Source organism: Pseudophryne corroboree, chromosome 8, assembly GCF_028390025.1.
Source record: "Pseudophryne corroboree isolate aPseCor3 chromosome 8, aPseCor3.hap2, whole genome shotgun sequence".
In the NCBI taxonomy this organism is placed as follows: domain Eukaryota; kingdom Metazoa; phylum Chordata; class Amphibia; order Anura; family Myobatrachidae; genus Pseudophryne; species Pseudophryne corroboree.
The window spans coordinates 451210898-451232372 of record NC_086451.1 but is presented as its reverse complement, the minus strand read 5'-3'; the positions used below and the strand labels follow the sequence as shown (position 1 = coordinate 451232372).

At 48.5% G+C, this 21475-nt stretch overlaps 1 protein-coding gene across 1 annotated transcript; it reads left to right on the top strand.

Moving 5' to 3' along the window:
* Positions 1-100: 100 nt before the first annotated feature.
* On the top strand, positions 101-21004 carry WDR46 (WD repeat domain 46). The gene is made up of 16 exons (XM_063938259.1): positions 101-246; positions 2530-2676; positions 2949-3029; positions 3510-3622; positions 4270-4357; positions 4458-4519; positions 4616-4720; positions 10602-10752; positions 10876-11011; positions 11277-11376; positions 11467-11620; positions 11752-11899; positions 11986-12080; positions 12224-12319; positions 18363-18476; positions 19624-21004. The coding sequence occupies exons 1-16, from the start codon at positions 205-207 to the stop codon at positions 19726-19728; spliced, it is 1737 nt and encodes a 578-aa protein (XP_063794329.1). The 5' UTR covers positions 101-204; the 3' UTR covers positions 19729-21004.
* The last annotated feature ends 471 nt before the right edge of the window (positions 21005-21475 follow it).

Here is a 21475-nt window from a genome sequence, read left to right as displayed (position 1 = left end):
CTAAAGATGCCGCTGACTCGTCGCTGCCCTAGCTTTTTTTTTTTTTTTTTTTTTTTTTTAAACCGGTTAAACTTTATTGTTATCTGATGTCCTGTACCGCCGTGGTTCTTGCTATAACTTTATTGTCCGCGATCACACGTTGGGCGGTGACATGCTGCTGGTTGGGTCCTGTTGTTGTAACTTTATTGTTAATTTCCGGTGGACATGAAAGCATCCAGCATGGAGCCAGCCGGGCGGCAGAAACGGGTGAGACTGGCCTGGAGACCTTGTAGTCACCGCCCTTACCCTGATACAGAGCCCATGGGTGCAGAGCTGGGGTGTACCTACAAGTCCTAGCGTGCTAACAGCTGGTATGGCCTGCTGGGACTTGTAGTTCTACAACTGCTATAGTGGGTGGGCGGGTGTGTTTATATATATATATATATATATATATATATATTAGTGGCAGCCATAGGGAGCTGTAAGTGTTGTGGTGGAGAGCTGTGTAGACCTATATACAGGTCAGTATACACTGGTATAGTATAATTCTATATCCATGTCACATATAGATCACTGTCCGCGTCCTTACGTCTTATATTTATAGTGCCAGCACCGTCTACGTACTGGATTTGGGCTCTGTATCAGACCCGGCCGCCTAGTGCTAGATGTCGTATAATGCCATGTGTTATATAACGTAATAAATCTGCAGCCACCGCTGTGACATTAGTGCCCCCCCCCCCCCCCCCCCCACCCAGGCGTGTCATAAGGTGTGACGCTGAGAGGCACACACCGCCTTGTTACCGTTCAGTTTTGCGCTACGTTCATCCAGACTTCATGAATATAGTAATAATACTGTTCGGAATGGCTTCCATGTAGATTTATGATCACAATTGCAGATAGAATCTCCAGAAAGTAGGGCGTATTCCTTATATGGTTGCTTTGACATTGGATAGCGTCACAGTTAATGGAAGTGTGAAGCACAGGAGAAGAGCGGAACACCGGGATTTTATTTTGTTTCCAGAAGGTGGAGTCCTGTCGCTGCCCTCTTCACCCTGACGCAGAGCTCTGGTTCTTTATGCAGCCGCTGCCCCTCGGATGGGTTACACAAGCCGGGATACTGTTGTAGTTCTTGAGTTCTTTTCCTGGTCAACATCATATTGGTTAAGAAATGACAGTAATGCAACACGATCTACACACCCCAATATCCTCGGCACATTAAAGCAAACATTCTTGTGAAAAAAGAAAAAAAAAGTAGCTTGAAAGAGCCGATCTCTGCAGTACAATCCTCCAGATTGGTATCTATCTCCCATGCACCATCTGTGTTACCGTTATTAGGAATTATTACTAAAGTGCCGCGATGTGTCCGCACTGCTGTACAGAAATATAATAGAAGATAAGAGAGAATAATAACAGTAATGAGTATGATACAACAGAAGCCATAGTCTAAGCATTACTATAACACCGCAGTCTGGGTAGTACAAGAATGGGCGAGTCAGTGCAGGGCTCAATGAGCATGTACTTATCGTATGGGCAAGCAAACCGGAGGGGGGAGTAGGAGACAAGGACATGGAGAACTGGTGACATGGATAGTGCCAGGGGGGAGAGGGCCCTGCCCGCGAGAGCTTACATCCTAATGCACTGTACTGTCATATAACAATAATAACACTAGCACGGCATGCACACCCAGTGAGCCTCCGGAACTGATTGAACAATGGGGGTAATTCTGAGTTGATCGCAGCAGCAAGTTTGTTAGCAATTGGGCAAAACCATGTGCACTGCAGGAGGGGCAGATATAACATGTGCAGAGAGAGTTAGATTTGGGTGGGGTGTATTCAATCTGCAATCTAAATTGCAGTGTAAAAATAAAGCAGCCAGTATTTACCCTGCACAGAAACAAAATAACCCACCCAAATCTAACTCTCTCTGCACATGTTATATCTGCCCCCCCTGCAGTGCACATGGTTTTGCCCAACTGCTAAAAAATTTCCTGCTGCGATCAACTTGGAATTACCCCCAATGTTACCATCTCCTCATTTTTGTCTCAGTGACCCCCTCCCACAACTCCGTAAAGCATTGGTGGAGATTTATCGCGGCTTGGAGAGATATAAAGTGGAGAGAGAGAAAGTATCAGCCAATCAGCTCCAAACTGCCATGTTATAGGCTGTGTTTGAATAATGATAGTTGATTGGTTGTTACTCTCTCCAAACTTTGATAAATCCCCCCCCCCATTGTCTCTTGGGGTTATTGGAAGGAATGATGAACGCATGTATCTGTCTTAATATAGAAGTCTGTTCTAGCATCTGTTAATACAAAATAGTTTAGGAAACTACTAGTCTACAGCTGCTTTGATAGTACAATGATCACTTGTACCGGACGTAGGTATCCTGCTTCAGTTGTTGGGGAACTAAAAGTCCCAGCTGTCAGGGTCGTGTAAATCATAAGCATGTCTACTTAATATTTCATCTGCACCAAGCGGATATCAGCTGGTTTGGGGGTTTCTGTTACACTTACGGGGGGCCACTGACATAAGGGTATCCCTCACTCCCACAGAAAGCAAAGAGGTACTATGAGGAGGAGGAGGCGGAGGTGACGCAGACGCCGGCTGCATCAGCGAATAAACAGAGAAAGGCGAAAGAGATCACCGAGCACCGACCTTGGGGAGAGAGCGTAAAACAGAGCAAAGAACTCATCTCTGGGGTAAGACCAGTAAATCTATGTTTTCTTTTTGTTATTTGTTATAGCTCCCATTCGCCGAACCTACATAAGCAGGAGTTTGTATCACTGCCCCTCTAAACTGAGATCTTTGTATAATCATTTCCCTCCCTAATATATGTGGTGTGTAGTTGGTTAGTGTACCTTTAGGATTTCCAAAAGCACCGAGATCCTATGGAAACATTGACCTGTACGCCTCTGCCCGTTCCTGATTAAATATTTTATTCTGTCACTGACTTGTCTGACTTCTGTCCCAGGCAGAGGATCCCTTCCCCGGCTCAGCGCCCGTGCCGAAAAAACAACTCTCAAAATACGAGCGAACACGGAAAGCCAACTCTGTGAGTAAGACCCATTGGATGATGCAATGCATTGTATAGAGGGCTTTTGGTTCATGTTTGGGCCAGTGCACAGTTCCATAGTTGCCTCATGTGTCCATTGTACAAATCGGTAACCGAGATTGGGCAAATGGCGGTAAGGACGGTGTGTTTGGTCGCTGTGGAGACACATGGTGAGGTTATCATAAACGTGCCGGTTTTACAGTATGGTGTATAAGAGACCTTGGGAAGCAAAACACGGCACAGACACTACGTTCTTCCTTGGGTATTCTAGCTGCATACGGGTATCACTACTTGTCTCCCCTGGGATCTCGTATTGTTTTCAGCACCGTTCATCCACTGTATGTAACCAGCACAGGGCCAGGATGCAGGAACCTGTGGGTCTGGCTGAGGATTTCTCAGGCTGTGAAACACGGGTTTCATGTCTAGATATAGATCTAGTTCTGCTGACACTCAGAGATTAACCTGTCCTCTCATTTTCAGACCAAGGATTGTGTTCTAAATGCCAGAAGGCGTTTAAAGTCTGAGGAGAACAAGGTGCAGGCGGCAGTGACCCAGGCAGCGAGACACGACCTGCTATTGCCGGAGGAGGAAGGGTAAGAGCCCCTGGGGAAGTGGGGATACATCCTATAAACCCAGCTGTGTTGTGAGATCTGCACCTAAACGTCCTTATTCATAGGGCTCAATCTAATTAACTCTGTAAAGCTGCCCCGGGCATGTTGCGAAAATCAGCTGCATTCAAAGACACCCAGCCGCTCACATCGGCGGGCCCACACAGGTGGAGGAACTGCACCGGGCATAGGGCTGGTGCGACAGTGGTGCGCTGACTCTTCGTCGAGATCCGCACATTGACGGACACGCATTGGCATAAGATGCTGCAAATGGGCATCTCGGTTGGACTCAGGCCTACAGTTAAATCCTTGTCTAGTGTTCATTATCACAACCCATGCAGTTCCTCTTTCCTGACTGGGATGTTGCTCTCTGCTCTGGTGCTTCTAGCACACTCTGATCTGTTTCCCAGCACTTTGACACAGACCAGAGTGCGCTAGAAGCACCAAAGCAGAGAGCGACATCCCAGGCAGGAAAGATGAAATGCGCAGGTTGTGACTCGTGCAGATTGCTAGAATGAACACTGTTGTCTTGGGGAGCTCACAATTTTATTTTTGGTTTTTTTTTTTGCTTTCTTTACTGCATCCGTTACTCCCTTTTGTAATGCCACCTCTACTGCTCTCTCTCCCCGCAGGTTTCTAGAAGGAGACGAGGGTGAGGACACCTACACCATTACTCAGGAGGACATAACCGAGGCTGTGGACATTACAAGCGCCTCAAAGGTCTAGATGTGAACCCAAGAGCCTCAGTCTACTTTTATGTCTCTCTTGTGTAACCCTCTCAGGTTATCATGGGTTTTTTGTTCTTGTTTTATTCTTGTAGCATTTCAACCTCGTCCTCAATCAGTTTGGTCCGTACAGAATGAACTACTCACGGACTGGAAGGTGAGTGGGCCTAGATTGTGGGTATCTGATTTCCCTGTTTCTGGTTCCCATCTTCTTATCACTCCGTTCACTCTCTATGTGCTCTCCGACTGTCAGGTGCCTCCTCCTGGGCGGTCAGCGCGGTCACATCGCCTCGTTTGATTGGCAGACCAAGAAGCTCCACTGTGAGATGAATGTGATGGAATCAGTCAATGATGTGAAGTAAGTTTCTTGCGCTTGTTGAACCACCGTCTGAATCACGAGTCTGTATATTGAGTGTGATGGGCCCTACAGGACGTAAGGCTGTGGAATGAGTTTATCTGTCATGCCTGTTACATTTGTCGCTATATGTTTGCGGTGTCACGCGTGTCTGTGGGTGGATTCGTGCATCTGTACCCTGGCATTCTGGAACAGTTTTGGTTCTAACAGCACAGACTCCGGTACACAGCCGTTCTGCGTTACATAGCCGCAGGTGCCTTTTGCAATAGCCAGAAGCAATGAAATAACTGGATAATTCACCCATTTGGAATAAGACTTGATAAGTTACTTCCACTTGCTGGAAGAACATATAGATAGGAAACCTGACTCCAGTCCCCAATGCCATTTCTCTAACGTCCTAGTGGATGCTGGGGACTCCGTAAGGACCATGGGGAATAGCGGCTCCGCAGGAGACTGGGCACAGCTAAGAAAGAATTAGGATTACCTGGTGTGCACTGGCTCCTCCCACTATGACCCTCCTCCAGACTTCAGTTAGAATCCTGTGCCCGGCCGAGCTGGATGCACACTAGGGGCTCTCCTGAGCTCCTAGAAAGAAAGTATATGTTAGGTTTTTTATTTTACAGTGAGATCTGCTGGCAACAGACTCACTGCAGCGAGGGACTAAGGGGAGAAGAAGCGAACCTACCTAACTGGTGGTAGCTTGGGCTTCTTAGGCTACTGGACACCATTAGCTCCAGAGGGATCGACCGCATGGAACCGGCCATTGGTGTTCGGTCCCGGAGCCGCGCCGCCGGCCCCCTTACAGAGCCAGAAGCAAGAAGAAATCTGGAAAATCGGCGGCAGAAGACATCAGTCTTCACCAAGGTAGCGCACAGCACTGCAGCTGTGCGCCATTGCTCCTCATACACACTTCACACTCCGGTCACTGAGGGTGCAGGGCGCTGGGGGGGGGCGCCCTGAGAAGCAATAAATACACCTTGGCTGGCAAATATATCACAATATATAGCCCCAGAGGCTATATATGTGATAAATACCCCTGCCAGAATCCATAAAAAAGCTGGAGAAAAGTCCGCGAAAAAGGGGCGGAGCTATCTCCCTCAACACCCTGACGCCATTTTCTCTTCACAGTGTAGCTGGAAGACAGCTCCCCAGGCTCTCCCCTGTAGTTTTCAGGCTCAAAGGGTTAAAAAGAGAGGGGGGGCACTAAATTTAGGTGCAATATTGTTTATACAAGCAGCTATTGGGGGAAAAATCACTCAGTTATAGTGTTATTCCCTGCATTATATATCGCTCTGGTGTGTGCTGGCATACTCTCTCTCTGTCTCCCCAAAGGACTTTGTGGGGTCCTGTCCTCAGTCAGAGCATTCCCTGTGTGTGTGCTGTGTGTCGGTACGGCTGTGTCGACATGTGGGATGAGGAAGGTTACGTGGAGGTGGAGCAGAGGCCGATAAATGGGATGTCGTCCCCTGTGGGTCCGACACCAGAGCGGATGGATAGGTGGAAGGTATTAAACGACAATATCAACTCCTTACAAGGCTGGATGACGTAAAACAGCTGTGGGACAGCCGGCTTCTCAGCCCGCGCCTGCCCAGGCGTCTCAAAGGCCATCAGGGGCTCAAAAAAGCACCCGTTACCTCAGATGGCAGACACAGATGTCGACACGGAGTCTGACTCCAGTGTCGACGAGATTGAGACATATACACAATCCACTAGGAACATCCGTTACATGATCTCAGCAATAAAAAATGTGTTACGCATTTCTGACATGAACCCAAGTACCACATAAAAGGGGTTTTATTTTTGGGGAGAAAAAGCAGCCAGTGTTTTGTTCCCCCATCAGATGAATGAATGAAGTGTGTAAAGTAGCGTGGGTTCCCCCAATAAGAAACTGGTAATTTCTAAAAAGTTACTGATGGCGTACCCTTTCCCGCCAGAGGATAGGTCACGTTGGGAGATATCCCTTAGGGTGGATAAGGCGCTCACACGTTTGTCAAAAAAGGTGGCACTGCCGTCTTAGGGTACGGCCACCTTGAAGGAGCCTGCTGATAAAAAGCAGGAGACTATCCTGAAGTCTGTATATACACACTCAGGTTATATACTGAGACCTGCAATCGCCTCAGCATAAATAGTGCTGCTGCAGCGTGGTCTGATACCCTGTCAGATAATATTAATACTCTAAGACAGGGAAAATAGTTTGCTAACATAGAGCATATTAAAGACGTTGTCTTATATATAAAGGAGGCACAAAGGGATATTTGCCGGCTGGCATCCAGAATTAATGCAATGTCCATTCTGCCAGGAGGGTATTAGAAACCCGGCAGTGGACAGGTGATGCTGCCTATAAAAGGCACATGGAGACAGGTGCGGTAGGGGCGCGTCTCGGGAACTTCAGGGACCAGTGGGTTTGCCCACAGGTGGATCCCTAGGTTCTGCAAATAGTATCACAGGGATACAGGCTGGAGTTCGAGGCGACTCCCCCTCGCCGTTACCTCACCTCAGCCTTGCCTGCTGCCCTCGGAGAAAGGTAGTACTGGCGGCAATTCACAAGCTGCACTTCCAGCAGGTGAAATCTAGGTACCCCTCCTTCAACAAGGCCGGGGTTACTATTCCAAAATGTTGTGGTACCGAAACCAGACGGTTCGGTGAGACCCATTCTAAAATTGAAAGCCTTGAACACTTATATACGAAGGTTCAAGTTCAAAATGGAATCGCTCAGGGCGATTATTGCAAGCCTGGAGGGTATCACTGGACATCAAGGATGCTTACCTGCATGTCCCTATTTACCCTTTTCACCAGGAGTACCTCAAAATTGTGGTACAGGATTGTCATTACCAATTCCAGACGTTGCCGTTGGTCTGTCCCCGGCACCGAGGTATTTACCAAGGTAATGGCCGAAATAATTATCCCGTACTTGGACGATCTCCTTATAAAGGCGAGGTCCAGGGAGCAGTTGTTTGGCGGAGTAGCACTATCTCGGGAAGTGCTACAACAGCACGGCGGAATTCTGAATATTCCAAAGTCGCAGCTGGTTCCTACGACGCGTCTACTGTTCCTGAGTATGGTTCTGGACACAGAACAGGATAAAAAGGTTTTCTCCCGGAGGAGAAGTCCAAGGAGTTGTCGTCTCTAGACAGAGACCTCCTAATACGTATACAGGTGTCGGTGCATCAATGCACGCGAGCCCTGGGAAGGATGGTAGCTTCTTACGAAGAAATTCCATTCGCCAGGTCCCATTCAAGGATTTTCCAGTGGGATCTGTTGGACATGTGGTCCGGGTCGCATCTTCAGATGCATCGGCGGATAACCCTGTCTCCAAGGGCCAGGGTGTCGTTGTTGTGGTGGCTGCAGAGTGCTCATCTTCTAGGGGGCCGCAGATTCGGCATACAGTACTGGGTCCTGGTGACCACGGATGCCAGCCTTCGAGGCTGGGGGGCAGTCACACAGGGAAGAAACTTCCAAGGCTATGAAAAAGTCAGGAGACTTCCCTACATATAAATATTCTGGAACTACGGGCCATTTACAATGTCCTAAGTCAGGCTAGACCCCTGCTTCAACACCGGCCGGTGCTGATCCAGTCAGACAACATCACGGCGGTCGCTCATGTACACGACAGGGCGGCACAAGAAGCAGGATGGCGATGGCAGAAGCCACAAGGATTCTCCGATGGGCGGAAAATCATGTGTTAGCACTGTCAGCAGTGTTCATTCCCGGAGTGGACAACTGAGAAGCAGACTTTCTCAGAAGACACGACCTCCACCCGGGAGAGTGGGGACTTCATCCAGAAGTCTTCCAAATGATTGTACACCGTTGGGAAAGGCCACAGGTGGACATGATGGCGTCCCGCCTCAACTAAAAGTTACAAAGATATTGCGCCAGGTCAAGGACCCTCAGGCGATAGCTGTGGACGCTCTGGTAACACCGTGGGTGTACCAGTCGGTGTATGTGTTCCCTTCTCTGCCTCTCTTACCCAGGGTAATGAGAATAATAAGAAGGAGAGGAGTAAGAACTATACTCATTGTTCCGGGTTGGCCAAGAAGAGCTTGGTAACCAGAACTCCAAGAAATGATCTCAGAGGACCTATGGCCTCTGCCGCTCAGACAGGACCTGCTGCAGCAGGGGGCCTGTCTGTTTCAAGACGTACCGCGGCTGCGTTGACGGCATGGCGGTTGAACGCCGGATCCTGAAGGAAAAGGGAATTCCGGAGGAAGTTATCCCTACGCTATTTAAAGCTAGGAAAGAAGTGAACGCTAACCATTATCACCGCATATGGCGGAAATATGTTGCGTACTGTGAGGCCAGGAAGGCCCCAAAGGAGAAATTTCAGCTAGGTCGATTTCTGCACTTCCTACAGTCAGAGGTGACTATGGGCCTACAATTGGGTTCCATTAAAGTCCAGATTTCGGCTCTATCGATTTTCTTCCATAATGGAACTGGCTTCACTGCCTGAAGTTCAGACATTTGTCAAGGGAGTGCTGCATATTCAGCCTCCTTTTGTACCTCCAGTGGCACCGTGGGACCTCAACGTGGTGTTGGGTTTCCTAAAGTCACATTGGTTTGAGCCACTCAAAACCGTGAATTTAAAATATCTCACGTGGAAAGTGGTCATGCTTTTGGCCTTGGCTTCGGCAAGGCGGGTGGCAAAATTGGCGGCTTTGTCATGCAAAAGCCCCTATTGGATTTTCAATATGGATAGGGCAGAATTGAGGACTAGTCCCCAGTTTCTTCCTAAGGTGGTATCAGCTTTTCACTTGAACCAACCTATCGTGGTGCCTGCGGCTACTAGGGACTTGGAGGACTCCAAGTTACTGGACGTAGTCAGGGCCTTGAAAATTTATGTTTCCAGGACGGCAGGAGTCAGGAAGACTGACTCGCTGTTTATCCTGTATGCACCGAACAAGATGGGTGCTCCTGCTTCAAAGCAGACTATTGCTCGCTGGATTTGTAGCACAATTCAGCTTGCGCATTCTGTGGCTGGCCTGCCGCAGCCTAAATCTGTAAAAGCCCATTCCACGAGGAAAGTGGGCTCTTCTTGGGCGGCTGCCCGAGGGGTCTCGGCTTTACAACTTTGCCGAGCTGCTACTTGGTCAGGGGCAAACACGTTTGCAAAATTCTACAAAATTGATACCCTGGCTGAGGAGGACCTTGAGTTCTCTCATTCGGTGCTGCAGAGTCATCCGCACTCTCCCGCCCGTTTGGGAGCTTTGGTATAATCCCCATGGTCCTTACGGAGTCCCCAGCATCCACTAGGACGTTAGAGAAAATAAGATTTTACTCACCGGTAAATCTATTTCTCGTAGTCCGTAGTGGATGCTGGGCGCCCGTCCCAAGTGCGGACTGTCTGCAATACTTGTATATAGTTATTGTTAACTAAAAGGGTTATGGTTGAGGCATCTGTTGAGAGGCTCTGTTATGTTCATACTGTTAACTGGGTATAATATCACGAGTTATACGGTGTGATTGGTGTGGCTGGTATGAGTCTTACCCGGGATTCAAAATCCTTTCCTTATTGTGTCAGCTCTTCCGGGCACAGTATCCTTACTGAAGTCTGGAGGAGGGTCATAGTGGGAGGAGCCAGTGCACACCAGGTAGTCCTAATTCTTTCTTAGCTGTGCCCAGTCTCCTGCGGAGCCGCTATTCCCCATGGTCCTTACGGAGTCCCCAGCATCCACTACGGACTACGAGAAATAGATTTACCGGTGAGTAAAATCTTATTTTTTTTGTTTGTTTGTTCTGTTTTTCTTTGAAACTCCCCTTCGGGCTGTGGGACACGTTTTTACACTCATCTCGCTCCCGTTCTGAGTAATTGATGTTTCACAAATACATTGTACGCCGCAGCAGCTGATTTGAGGTATCACACATTCCCCCTCTCTCTCTCTCCATGAAGGTGGCTGCACACGCACACGATGTTTGCCGTGGCCCAGCGGAAGTGGCTGCACATCTATGATGCGCTCGGGGTGGAGCTGCATTGCATTAAGAAGTTCAATGATGTTTTGCGCATGGAGTTCCTGCCGTACCACTTCCTGCTGGCGACGTGTGTAAGTGTTACGTCTGCCCGGCGCATCTTCTGCGTCCCCCCCTGTTCCCCTGTTCTCGGAGTCTGTCTAATCACTTTGCTGTCTCTAGTCTGTCTAATCACTTTGCTGTCTCTCTCCCTCCAGAGTGCAACCGGCTTCCTGCAGTATTTAGATGTCTCCATTGGAAAGGAAATAGCAGCTACCTGCGTCAAAGCCGGGAGGCTGAACGTCATGTGTCAGAACCCAAGTAATGCAGTCATCCATCTAGGACACCACAACGGTATTTAAACCATCTTGCAGTTTACTGTCCACCAATAGCTATCACTGTCCCACCCTTCGTCATCCTCAGGCTGTCAGATACCTTCCTCTTCCCCGACCTGTCTTTCCCAACTGTACAGCGATGCACAGCGCCTGGAGCGTCTGTTACTTTAGATCATTCCTAACATCCGCTCCAGCAGACGTGACAGCACACAGGCATTGATCTGCAGATATCGGACCGCTCTGCGTTATCTGCGGGTCACGTTATGCTGGTTTTCTTTCCCCAGGCACGGTCTCTCTCTGGAGTCCTTCTATGAAAGAGCCGCTAGTGAAGATGTTGTGTCATCGAGGAGGAATCAGGGCTCTGAGCGTTGATAAGACGGGAATGTAGGTGTTAAATAGCCTCGCACCCATCCCGTGGCTCACAGGTACTGTCCCACATTCTCTCCTGACACGCTTCCCTCCTCCCCCCCGTAGGTACATGGCCTCTTCCGGAGTGGACAGGAAGCTGACCATCTTTGACCTTAGAAATTACCGTCCTCTGACTTCATGTGTTCTACCCCTGGGAGCGGGAGCTCTGTGCTACAGTCAGAAGGGGCTACTGGCTGCGGGAACTGGCAACGTAGTGCAGGTAAGGAGGGTCTCCACTACCGGTGACATCCCATGCTGCCTGACGTAGAGGAACAGGAGTTAGAATGGAGATATATGGGAGAGAGCGTGGCGTCAGTGAAGTCATTATAGATCTGTGCAATCTTCCCCTAGGTGTATAAGGACACTCACCTGACCGCACCTCGCTCCCCATACATGTGCATGTCCGTCAAGGCGCCGATCCATGGGCTGCAGTTCTGCCCCTACGAGGATGTCCTGGGTATTGGCCATGGCGGTGGATTCACCAGTATGATCGTACCAGGTCTGTGCCACCACCACCTTCCTCACCTATCTGTGTCCTCATCACTACCAAAACCATTCTGATCATACTCTTCCATCTTCCAACAGGCGCCGGGGAGGCAAACTTTGATGGTCTGGAGTGTAATCCGTATGAGACCAGGAAGCAGCGTCAGGAATGGGAGGTCAAGGCTTTACTGGAGAAGGTAATGTCTAAGCACTGTGAGAGGAGCACTTCCCAGGACTATAGGTCACTGCGGCCAGATGTATTGGGAACGATGTATGCCTGGGCTTTCAGGCATAGCTAGCCACTCACTGATGCCCTGTCCTTGTGTTGCTCTTCCTTCAGATTCAGCCGGAGCTAATCACTCTGGACCCCACTCAGCTCGGAGAGGTTGACGCCATCACGATGGAGCAGAGGCACAAGGAAAAAGTGGAGCGGATGGTGAGTAGAACAGTTATAGTTTTATCTTGCTGTCTTTTCTTTTAGTCTTTGTTATTTTACACTATCCTTCAAGATCGGCTCTTGCGCTTCCATCATGTGTTTTTAACATTGTCTTTGGTTGTCCAACATTTTTTCTCTAACGTCCTAGTGGATGCTGGGACTCCGTCAGGACCATGGGGAATAGCGGGCTCCGCAGGAGACAGGGCACATCTAAATAAAGCTTTTAGGATCACATGGTGCGTACTGGCTCCTCCCCCTATGACCCTCCTCCAAGCCTCAGTTAGGTTTTTGTGCCCGTCCGAGAAGGGTGCAATCTAGGTGGCTCTCCTAAAGAGCTGCTTAGAAAAAGTTTTTTTTAGGTTTAAATCTCAGTGAATCCTGCTGGCAACAGGATCACTGCATCGAGGGACTTAGGGGAGAGATTTCCAACTCACCTGCGTGCAGGATGGATTGGAGTCTTAGGCTACTGGACACTTAGCTCCAGAGGGAGTCGGAACACAGGTCCTCCTGGGGTTCGTCCCGGAGCCGCGCCGCCGATCCCCCTTACAGACGCTGAAGACGGAGGTCCGGAAAGCAGGCGGCAGAAGACTCCTCAGTCTTCATGAAGGTAGCGCACAGCACTGCAGCTGTGCGCCATTGTTGCTACACGTCTCACTGATTCAGTCACGGAGGGTGCAGGGCGCTGCTGGGGGCGCCCTGGGCAGCAATATTAAATACCTTTAGTGGCAAAATAAATACATCACATATAGCCATTAAGGCTATATGTATGTATTTAACCCAGGCCAGTTTTCTTAAAACCCGGGAGAAAAGCCCGCCGAAAAAGGGGCGGAGCTTATTCTCCTCAGCACTCAGCGCCATTTTCCTGCTCAGCTCCGCTGGTGAGGAAGGCTCCCAGGACTCTCCCCTGCACTGCACTACAGAAACAGGGTAACAAAGAGAAGGGGGGCATAATTTGGCGATATTGATATATTAAAAGCGCTTATATCAAAAACAACACCTTCTAGGGTTGTTTATATACATTTATAGCGCTTTTGGTGTGTGCTGGCAAACTCTCCCTCTGTCTCCCCAAAGGGCTAAGAGGGTCCTGTCTTCGATTAGAGCATTCCCTGTGTGGCTGCTGTGTGTCGGTACGTGTGTGTCGACATGTATGAGGACGATGTTGGTGTGGAGGCAGAGCAATTGCCGGTAATGGTGATGTCACCCCCTAGGGAGTCGACACCGGAATGGATGGCTTTAGTTATGGAATTACGTGATAATGTTAGCACATTACAAAAGTCAGTTGACGAAATGAGACGGCCGGAAAACCAGTTAGTACCGGCTCAGGCGTCTCAGACACCGTCAGGGGCTGTAAAACGTCCCTTACCTCAGTCAGTCGACACGGGTACCGACACAGATGAATCTAGTGTCGACGGTGAAGAAACAAACGTATTTTCCAATAGGGCCACACGTTATATGATCACGGCAATGAAGGAGGCTTTGCAGATCTCTGATACTGCTGGTACCTCAAAAAGGGGTATTATGTGGGGGGTGAAAAAACTACCTGTAGCTTTTCCAGAATCAGAGGAATTGAATGACGTGTGTGACGAAGCGTGGGTTAACCCAGATAGAAAACTGCTAATTTCCAAGAAGTTATTGGCATTATACCCTTTCCCACCAGAGGTTAGGGCGCGCTGGGAAACACCCCCTAGGGTGGATAAGGCGCTCACACGTTTATCAAAGCAAGTGGCGTTGCCGTCTCCTGATACGGCCGCCCTCAAGGATCCAGCAGATAGGAGGCTGGAAACTACACTGAAGAGTATATACACACATACTGGTGTTATACTGCGACCGGCAGTAGCCTCAGCCTGGATGTGCAGTGCTGGGGTAGTGTGGTTGGATTCTCTGACTGAAAATATTGATACCCTGGATAGGGACAGTATTTTATTGACTCTAGAGCAATTAAAGGATGCTTTTCTTTATATGCGAGATGCTCAGAGGGATATTTGTACTCTAGCATCAAGAGTAAGCGCGATGTCCATATCTGCCAGAAGAAGTTTATGGACGCGACAGTGGTCAGGTGATGCGGATTCCAAAAGGCATATGGAAGTATTGCCATATAAAGGAGAGGAATTATTTGGGGTCGGTCTTTCGGACCTGGTGGCCACGGCAACTGCCGGCAAATCCACTTTTTTACCTCAGACCCCCTCCCAACAGAAAAAGACACCGTCTTTTCAGCCGCAGTCCTTTCGCTCCTATAAAAACAAGCGACCAAAAGGACAGTCTTATCTGCCGCGAGGCAGAGGAAAGGGTAAGAGAGGGCAGCAAGCAGCCCCTGCCCAGGACCAGAAGCCCGCCCCGGGTTCTACAAAGCCATCAGCATGACGCTGGGGCTTTACAAGCGGACTCAGGAGCGGTGGGGGGTCGACTCAAGATTTTCAGCAATCAGTGGGCTCGCTCACAAGTGGACCCATGGATCCTGCAGATAATATCTCAGGGTTACATGTTGGAGTTCGAAAGGTCTCCCCCTCGCCGGTTCCTAAAGTCTGCTTTACCAACGTCTCCCTCAGAAAGGACGTCGGTTTTGGAAGCCATTCACAAGCTGTATTCTCAGCAGGTGATAGTCAAGGTACCCCTCCTACAACAGGGAAAGGGGTATTATTCCACACTATTTGTGGTACCGAAGCCGGACGGTTCGGTAAGACCTATTCTAAACCTGAAATCCTTGAACCTGTACATACAGAAATTCAAGTTCAAGATGGAGTCACTCAGAGCAGTGATAGCGAATCTGGAAGAAGGGGACTTCATGGTGTCCCTGGACATAAAAGATGCTTATCTGCATGTCCCAATTTACCCCTCACACCAAGGGTATCTCAGGTTCGTGATACAAGACTGTCATTATCAGTTTCAAACGCTGCCGTTTGGTTTGTCCACGGCCCCTCTGGTCTTTACCAAGGTAATGACCGAAATGATGGTTCTTCTACGAAGAAAAGGCGTATTAATTATCCCTTACTTGGACGATCTCCTGATAAGGGCAAAGTCCAGAGAACAGCTGGAAGTCGGTGTAGCACTAACCCAGGTAGTGCTTCAGCAACACGGGTGGATTCTGAATCCTCCAAAATCTCAATTGACCCCGACAACTCGTCTGCTGTTCCTGGGAATGATTCTGGACACGGTTCAGAAAAAGGTGTTTCTCCCGGAGGAGAAAACAAGGGAGTTATCCGAACTTGTCAGGAACCTCCTAAGACCAGGAACTGTGTCAGTACATCAATGCACAAGAGTCCTGGGAAAGATGGTGGCTTCTTACGAAGCGATTCCATTCGGCAGATTCCATGCACGGACATTTCAGTGGGATCTGCTGGACAAATGGTCCGGATCGCATCTGCACATGCATCAGCGGATAACACTGTCACCAAGAACAAGGTTGTCTCTCCTGTGGTGGTTGCAGAGTGCCCATCTGTTAGAGGGCCGCAGATTCGGCATACAGGACTGGGTCCTGGTGACTACGGATGCCAGCCTACGAGGCTGGGGAGCAGTCACACAGGGAAGAAACTTCCAGGGCGTGTGGTCAAACCTGGAGACGTCCCTTCACATAAATATACTGGAGCTAAGAGCGATCTACAATGCTCTAAGCCTGGCAAAATCGCTGCTTCAGGGTCAGCCGGTGTTGATCCAGTCGGACAACATCACGGCAGTCGCCCACGTAAACCGACAAGGCGGCACGAGAAGCAGAAGAGCAATGACAGAAGCTGCAAGGATTCTGCGCTGGGCGGAGAATCATGTCATAGCACTGTCAGCAGTGTTCATCCCGGGAGTGGACAACTGGGAAGCAGACTTCTTCAGCAGACACGACCTTCACCCGGGAGAGTGGGGACTTCATCCAGAAGTCTTCCACATGATTGTGAACCGTTGGGAAAGACCAAAGGTGGACATGATGGCGTCTCGCCTCAACAAAAAATTGGACAGATATTGCGCCAGGTCAAGAGACCCTCAGGCAATAGCTGTGGACGCTCTGGTAACACCGTGGGTGTACCAGTCAGTGTATGTGTTCCCTCCTCTGCCTCTCATACCAAAGGTACTGAGAATTATACGGAAAAGAGGAGTAAGAACAATACTGGTGGCTCCGGACTGGCCAAGAAGAACTTGGTATCCGGAACTTCAAGAGATGCTCACGGAGGATCCGTGGCCTCTACCTCTAAGAAGGGATCTGCTTCAGCAGGGACCTTGTATGTTCCAAGACTTACCGCGTCTGCGTTTGACGGCATGGCGGTTGAGCGCCGGATTCTAAAAGAAAAGGGCATTCCAGAGGAAGTTATTCCTACCTTGATTAAGGCTAGAAAGGAAGTGACTGTACAACATTATCACCGCATTTGGCGAAAATATGTTGCGTGGTGTGAGGCCAAGAAGGCTCCAACGGAAGAATTTCAATTGGGTCGATTCTTACATTTCCTGCAAGCAGGATTGTCTATGGGCCTAAAATTGGGGTCCATTAAAGTTCAAATTTCGGCCTTATCAATCTTCTTCCAGAAGGAATTGGCATCAGTGCCTGAAGTACAAACTTTTGTCAAAGGTGTACTACATATACAACCCCCAATAGTGCCTCCAGTGGCACCGTGGGATTTGAACGTAGTTTTGAATTTTCTCAAATCTCATTGGTTTGAGCCTCTAAAATCGGTAGATTTAAAATACCTTACATGGAAGGTAACCATGCTATTGGCCCTGGCTTCAGCCAGGAGAGTTTCAGAGTTGGCGGCTTTATCATACAAAAGCCCATATCTGATTTTCCATTCGGACAGGGCAGAACTGCGGACACGTCCTCATTTTCTCCCTAAGGTGGTTTCGGCTTTTCACTTGAACCAGCCTATTGTGGTGCCTGCGGCTACTAGCGACTTGGAGGACTCCAAGTTACTGGACGTTGTCAGAGCATTAAAAATATATATTTCAAGGACAGCTGGAGTCAGAAAATCTGACTCGTTGTTTATATTGTATGCACCCAACAAGATGGGTGCTCCTGCGTCTAAACAGACGATTGCACGTTGGATCTGTAGCACAATCCAACTTGCACATTCTGTGGCAGGCCTGCCACAGCCTAAATCTGTAAAGGCCCACTCCACAAGGAAAGTGGGCTCATCTTGGGCGGCTGCCCGAGGGGTCTCGGCATTACAACTTTGCCGAGCAGCTACGTGGTCAGGGGAGAACACGTTTGTAAAATTTTACAAATTTGATACTCTGGCTAAGGAGGACCTGGAGTTCTCTCATTCGGTGCTGCAGAGTCATCCGCACTCTCCCGCCCGTTTGGGAGCTTTGGTATAATCCCCATGGTCCTGACGGAGTCCCAGCATCCACTAGGACGTTAGAGAAAATAAGAATTTACTTACCGATAATTCTATTTCTCATAGTCCGTAGTGGATGCTGGGCGCCCATCCCAAGTGCGGATTGTCTGCAATACTTGTACATAGTTATTGTTACAAAGATCGGGTTATTACTATTGTTGTGAGCCATCTTTTCAGAGGCTACTTCGTTTTTTGTTATCATACTGTTAACTGGGTTCAGATCACAAGTTGTACGGTGTGATTGGTGTGGCTGGTATGAGTCTTACCCGGGATTCAAGATCCTTCCTTATTGTGTACGCTCGTCCGGGCACAGTACCTAACTGAGGCTTGGAGGAGGGTCATAGGGGGAGGAGCCAGTACGCACCATGTGATCCTAAAAGCTTTATTTAGATGTGCCCTGTCTCCTGCGGAGCCCGCTATTCCCCATGGTCCTGACGGAGTCCCAGCATCCACTACGGACTATGAGAAATCGAATTATCGGTAAGTAAATTCTTATTTTTTTTTCCTGTCAATCTCATTTTTAAAGCATTTTTCCATTCATACCCTGTGGCCCCAACACTCTAGTTTTTTTTCTGGCTGTCTCATTTTCTTTGGGAATGAGGCCATATTTAATTGTGGCCAAGGCCGGGGGAGGAGGGAATTGGGCGTGGGAGTTCGACCCAAAGTGTTTGTATTTTTTTGTTTACTCTATGATGAAGGAACCATCCTGAAGTTCTGTCACTCTTCCCTCTCAGGGTTATGATCCACACGAGAAGACTCGCTTTGTGCCGCGACACAAGTTGAAAGGACGAAGTTCGACCGGTAACCTGCTGAAACGCAGGAAGAAGGTGGCTCACGAGGAGAAGAGGGTGAGTTCCTTGGGGAAGGGGGTGCTGGTGTATGGCAGAGGACTAATGTAATGGAGATGAACTCAGTGTTTGATGTATGAGGGGCTCCAAGATAGCTCCTGAGTGGGGGAAACACAGAAATGGCCGTGCTAAAGGCATGCTTTATTACCCAAGTAAGGGTGTAGTATATTATGCCGGGATACTGACCGCCGGCATGCAGGCAGCGAGTTGAGCGCAAAAGAGCTCGCCACGCTGCGGGCACGGTGGCGCACGCTATTTTTTTCTCCCCCCAGGGGTGTCGTGAACGCCCTAAGAGGGAGAATAGTTGTCGGTATACCGTCTGTCGGGATTCCGGCGTTGGTATGGTGAGCGCCGGGATCCCGACAGCCGCCATATCGAATGCCTCCCCCTAAGTAACACAACCTAAAGATTAAGGTCCAATAATGGACTTCATGGATGCAACAACTCATTTTCTGGGGCCCTTTAGTTGTACATCCAGTCTTGTCAGGAGATAAGGAGGCAACAAAACACAAATGACTTCTGTTGTCGTCTGCCCCCTCTCTACAGTTTTGCCTCAGTCAGGGATGTGTGGTGGATATTTCCCATAGATATGGCAGCTAGTAGACAGCAACTCTCTTTTTATGGGCATTTTTTTTAATCCATAATCCCACTTCTCCCTCTGCTCCTGCCCACTTATTTCCTGGTATCAGGTCCAAACGCTTTAGTCACCAATGGACAAGACCCTATATAGTGTCTTTGAGGGAACCTGACGTATAGCACCAGGCACTGGCTCTTAGGACTCTCCCCCCATTAAGTTGACCGTTTTGGCTTTCCTTTAGATTTCCCTGTTTATTACTTGTGTAGCTATGGAATAGTTGGTATACGTTTGCGAACGGCACCTTTTTATTTTTATCCTTTTTAGGTTGCTATTTTTTAATAAGCAATCTACCTCCTGTTGAGTTGTATTGGTAAATAAATATGTCCACCTGCAGATCTATGAAAAGAAAGTGATTAGGGTACTTGTAGGAGATTAAGCTGGTCTTGTGTTTGGGTTACTTTCTTATGGTTTTAGCGACGTACATAATATTACGCTCTGTCCCTCACACCCGCTATAGTGCTGAATGTTGATGCTACGTCGCCTCTAACGGTCCTATCACTGTGTTCTCAGGTGGAGATCAAGAAGAGTGTGCTGGCCCGGGCGCAGGCAGAGAAGAGCTTCGCAGCCAAGGTCCAGGAGGGTCAGAGGTCAACACTGGACAGGTTTAAGAAGTGACCCGCGCAAGGCGTGCTTCCTTACACCCCAAATTTTGTATATATATTTCTTAAGAAATATCCTTCGGCGGACAAAGACTCAGAGGACAAATAAAACATAGAAATCTTTATTGTCAAGCAGAACAATAAACATCGCTTCCGATATCTCTACCGAAGACTGCTCATTAAATAAACAATGTAAGGACACCACAATGTGTGAAAACCACCATCTGGAGTAGCTTTTTATATCACCCCTGCGTGGAGCTGCGGCAGCTACTCCAGCCACCGGAATGAGTTTAAATACATATCGTTACAAGGTGCATGGAAATGAATCAGGATGACAGTATGCATGCATTATCAAATTGCCAGAAAGCTGAACATTTTATAGAATAACAGGAAGATCATTAAATGGTAAATCACATCTTGCGGATGCCGGACATCTGTCCAGCTCCGTGTTACAGTAATTGCTGTATACCTTATGGAGAGAGTACTCCACGTAATGTATTTACACGTCCGTGCGTTCTCTTGGGTGGATTCTTTAGGGGTATAATGTGCAGGGACAGGTACTCTGTGTTTTTTTTAGTCCGAGTAGTATTTACATCTATCTTGTATCAGTTCCCTCTGCTGCACAGGTTCTCAAACTCGGTCCTCAGGACCCCACACAGTGCATGTTTTGCAGGTCTCCTCACAGAATCGCAAGTGAAATAATTAGCTCCACCTGTGGACCTTTTAATATGTGTCAGTGAGTAGTTAATACACCTGTGCACCTGCTGGGTTACCTGCAAAACATGCACTGTGTGGGGTCCTGAGGACTGAGTTTGAGAACCTATGCTCTACTGTCATTCCTCATTTTTACCTGCCTATGTGAATCCCCCCCATACATTTAAGCTGCCAGGTGTAGTATCGTACTACAGCACTGGACTGATTAAATCCTGCTCTGCAATAACCTGTACCATGATACAGCTCCAGGCTACAGGTAACGGGGGAGAAGAAGAAAGCAGGGAGTGAGCGCCTCCACCCACCCGTATTTACACAAAAAGGGAAGCGTGGCTGGCGGAGGCTATATGAGGGGGTCGGAAGTTTTGTTCATCTTAGACAGGACGATTACGTTCATACATCATATTCTGAGGTGTCTATTCCTCATGTCATGTAATAATTATTCTCCCCACTAGGTGGCATTGCATTCCAAACAGCAGCAATGAGGAGCGAGTTGGGGTTGGACTTTAACAACACAAACCCTGTGAAAGCTATACTATATATAAATGTATTATGGGAAATAAAAATCATCCATTATTGTATGTTTTTTTCCGAATCACATCCCTTGGCAATGACAACAGCCTGCTCTGTTTTAGAGGGTATGTACAGTGAACTCACCCTTAGTTATGCCATGGTGTGGGGGCTTTTCACTTGACCATACCCTGGCGGCTGGACTGCGATCAGATTTGGCTACACACATACATGGAATAGTGCATTGGAGGATATCAGGATGCGGTCATTGTCTGGTGATAGTTCGCTGGTCTGTTTACCCATTTCCTGTCTGTTAGGTCACAAACGGTAACAGGCCATCCGAATTGTCATATATATACTCGACACCTTTACACACAACGGTGAATAGAACTTGCTGCCTTTTAATGTTCCTGAGACTGCAGCCAATCAGTTCATTAGAGTGAGGAGACCGGGTACTGTGACCGGTGAAGTGATTGGTTACAGTCCCCTGTAACTTGGCCTAGAGATCACAAAACAGCTGCTTCCGCTGTGTGTGCTTCAGC

Excerpts from the sequence above, each read along its gene's own strand:
- WDR46 (XM_063938259.1), top strand. The coding sequence starts at position 205 with ATGAAAGCATCCAGCATGGAGCCAGCCGGGCGGCAGAAACGG. Across the intron at positions 247-2,529 it reads CAGCCGGGCGGCAGAAACGG|AAAGCAAAGAGGTACTATGA; the intron begins GTGAGACTGGCC and ends TCACTCCCACAG. Across the intron at positions 3,030-3,509 it reads GAACACGGAAAGCCAACTCT|ACCAAGGATTGTGTTCTAAA; the intron begins GTGAGTAAGACC and ends TCTCATTTTCAG.